The sequence below is a fragment of the Limulus polyphemus genome, unplaced genomic scaffold (genome assembly GCF_000517525.1).
Source record: "Limulus polyphemus unplaced genomic scaffold, Limulus_polyphemus-2.1.2 Scaffold8636, whole genome shotgun sequence".
NCBI classification, from domain to species: domain Eukaryota; kingdom Metazoa; phylum Arthropoda; class Merostomata; order Xiphosura; family Limulidae; genus Limulus; species Limulus polyphemus.
Genome location: NW_013674246.1, coordinates 14,273 through 16,892, shown reverse-complemented (window position 1 = coordinate 16,892; position 2,620 = coordinate 14,273). Strand labels below are relative to the sequence as shown.

Here is a 2,620-nt window from a genome sequence, read left to right as displayed (position 1 = left end):
GTAATGAAAACGACTTAACATAAGCACCAAATTGTGACCATAGGGTGATGTCACATATATGCGTGGTCTCTGGTGTAGAACGATCCACACACTACGAGATATGATGATACAATAATACCCAATTAAAGCAATGAGAAACACTCAGAAGAATCTAATAACATGACGTCAGTTCACAACAACTGAACAACACAAACGTATGATCCGTAAACAGTTACTAAGCGAACCTGCCATAAATTATCACTTCTAAAAATAATTTTAATATTTGTGCTACATAGACTAACTAAATTAAACAGTCGTGTATATCTAACAAAAAGTATATTGTAATGGATTATACAGAATACCACTACAACCAGGGTGAAACAAAAACAAATCATTGAATGTAACAAAAATCCATAAAACTTTCAAACGATATGAAACAAGTTTTATCAGTTACAAAAAAAACAACAAAAAACAATCGGTAAATCCGTGCTTGGCTAAGACTAGGTACAAACAGACAATACAACATAACTCTCAATGTGATTAATTTCAATAAATATCTAATATGTTAGGAAAAAGAACCAGACAAGTAAAAACCTTAATTCACACAATGTTTTCAAATCAATTATCTTTTTAAGAACAATAACATTATCGAGAAAGAATCTTTCTGTCACTCGTGAACTAACTCATTTTCAAGATCAAGGATGTGTTTTTATTTAGTGATTGGACGACGAGGTTACATTTCATGTGACTACATAATCTTTCACAGCATAAATATGTGTACATAACCGCTAGGGGAAGCTGGTGTCAGTTTCGTAATACCTACATACTTAATTAAAATCAACACGCTCCATATAGAAGGTAATTAAGTGCTTTAATATAAATAAAAATTCACAGTTCAACTAAATGATGGCTGGAATAATAAACGAACAGTAAAAAAAAAAAAACCCCGTAAGAAATTAAAAGTATAATTTGTTATTTCACACTATTTAATATTTGTATCCAATCTGATTTGAAGTGGAACATTGTAGTAATGTTTTGGTTAATTAGAAGAAATAAGGAGGACCTCTTGTGTAATAGGATCAGTAAAATGATTCTGAAGTAGATTGAAAGATGTAGGCTAAGCTATTAAATAACCGACCCCAGCGTGGCAGAGCGGTATGTCTGCGGACTGATAACACTAGAAACCGGGTTTCTATACCTGTAGTGGGTAGAGCACCAATAGCCCTTTGTGCTTAACTACAAACAATACAACTGGTGTAATTTATAACATATTTATTGAAATAAGAGTTTTAAACTAAACGTTAACTTTTGATTTTAATGAGTTCTATTTCCTCAGAATCTTACTTTTGTCAAATCTCATGTGTTTAACTTTATCGTAGATAAGCCCTATGAATACATACGTTTTAGAAAACCGAACTTAAAAAGATAAGTTTAAATAATTAAATGTGATATTTGTTGCAGGGCGATCTGTTTTTCAGTACCACCCTCTCAAAGACAGATGGGAATTTTTCGGGTTTATGTCACTTCCAAGAAACCATCATGCCGCTGCCTACTATCGTGGTGCCATCTATGTAACAGGTAAGTGTGATAATGATACTGGAACAAGTTTTAATAAGGCAGTGTCTTTTTATTTGTGTGTGTGTTTTTTTTTTATAGCAAAGCCGCCATGTTTAATTGAAGGATTAGGCTGAAGAGTTATATATTAATTGCACTCTATAAACATATACATGTTATGAAATTCGAAAATTCTCAGTCGATGACAAATTTTCACCGAATTAAATTAAAAAAGGAGAACAACACGTAATATTTACAAATATGACAATTTTCCATCCCTAACTTAAAAAAAGCGTTGATCATGAAGCTGGTATAATTAAGTTGCTCTTACCCCGGGGTTACGACAGCGGAAGTCACGTGACGCTGGTTTTCTCGAATGCTTGGTCGGGAACTTCGGTCGCAAGTGGACCTGATAACAGGACACCCACCTTATGAAGAGTTGGCTGAGTTCGTGAAAGTGTTATCTGAAAGGATGGATGATATTTATCATCAAGTGCGTTCAAACTGAAAACGTTTGCTGATTCCATGAAGCTATGTTATGATAAGAGACCTGCTGAAGTCAGCTTTGTATCAGGAGACAAGGTGTGGTTCTATAATTCCAGGAAGACCAAAGGGAAGTCTCCTAAGTTGTCTTCTCCATGGGAAGGCCCATATGACATAGTGGATCATCTCTCAGACGTACTTTCTGAATAAAATGTGGTCAGCGAAGTAAGCCAAAGGTGGTGCATGCCAACAGGCTTTGGCATTATCGCGGTCCAGGACATTTCAGTTGGGAAGAAGTGAACAACGGAACAAATTACGCTGCTGAAGACGTGTCACCTGAAAAAGCCACTGTCGAAAAAGAAACTCTATTTGGTTTTGAGAAGAGAAACAGTGAAGCTCTTGATGAAGTTAATACCACTGATGTGACTGTTACCAATGATAGGACGTTTCCTGATGAAGCAGATGAACCCCACTTGAAGCAGAAGCCAATAAAATGGAGACCAGTACGAAAGAAGAAACGTCCTGTAAAATTAAGAGACTTTGTTGTATTTTAATTTTGTGTTTGTAAAGTCTCTACATTTAATTAAGTTATTGTTAATTTTCT

General features: G+C 34.9%; 1 protein-coding gene across 1 annotated transcript in view; it reads left to right on the top strand.

Annotated features, from left to right (window-relative positions):
- Window positions 1–1,440: 1,440 nt before the first annotated feature.
- Window positions 1,441–2,620, top strand: part of LOC106475474 (beta-scruin) — a gene marked incomplete at its 5' end in the record, with an annotated part of 14,087 nt that continues 12,907 nt past the window's right edge. Inside the window, 1 exon segment of the mRNA XM_022379572.1 lies at window positions 1,441–1,557. Within this exon segment, the coding sequence (XP_022235280.1) occupies window positions 1,441–1,557 (117 nt within the window).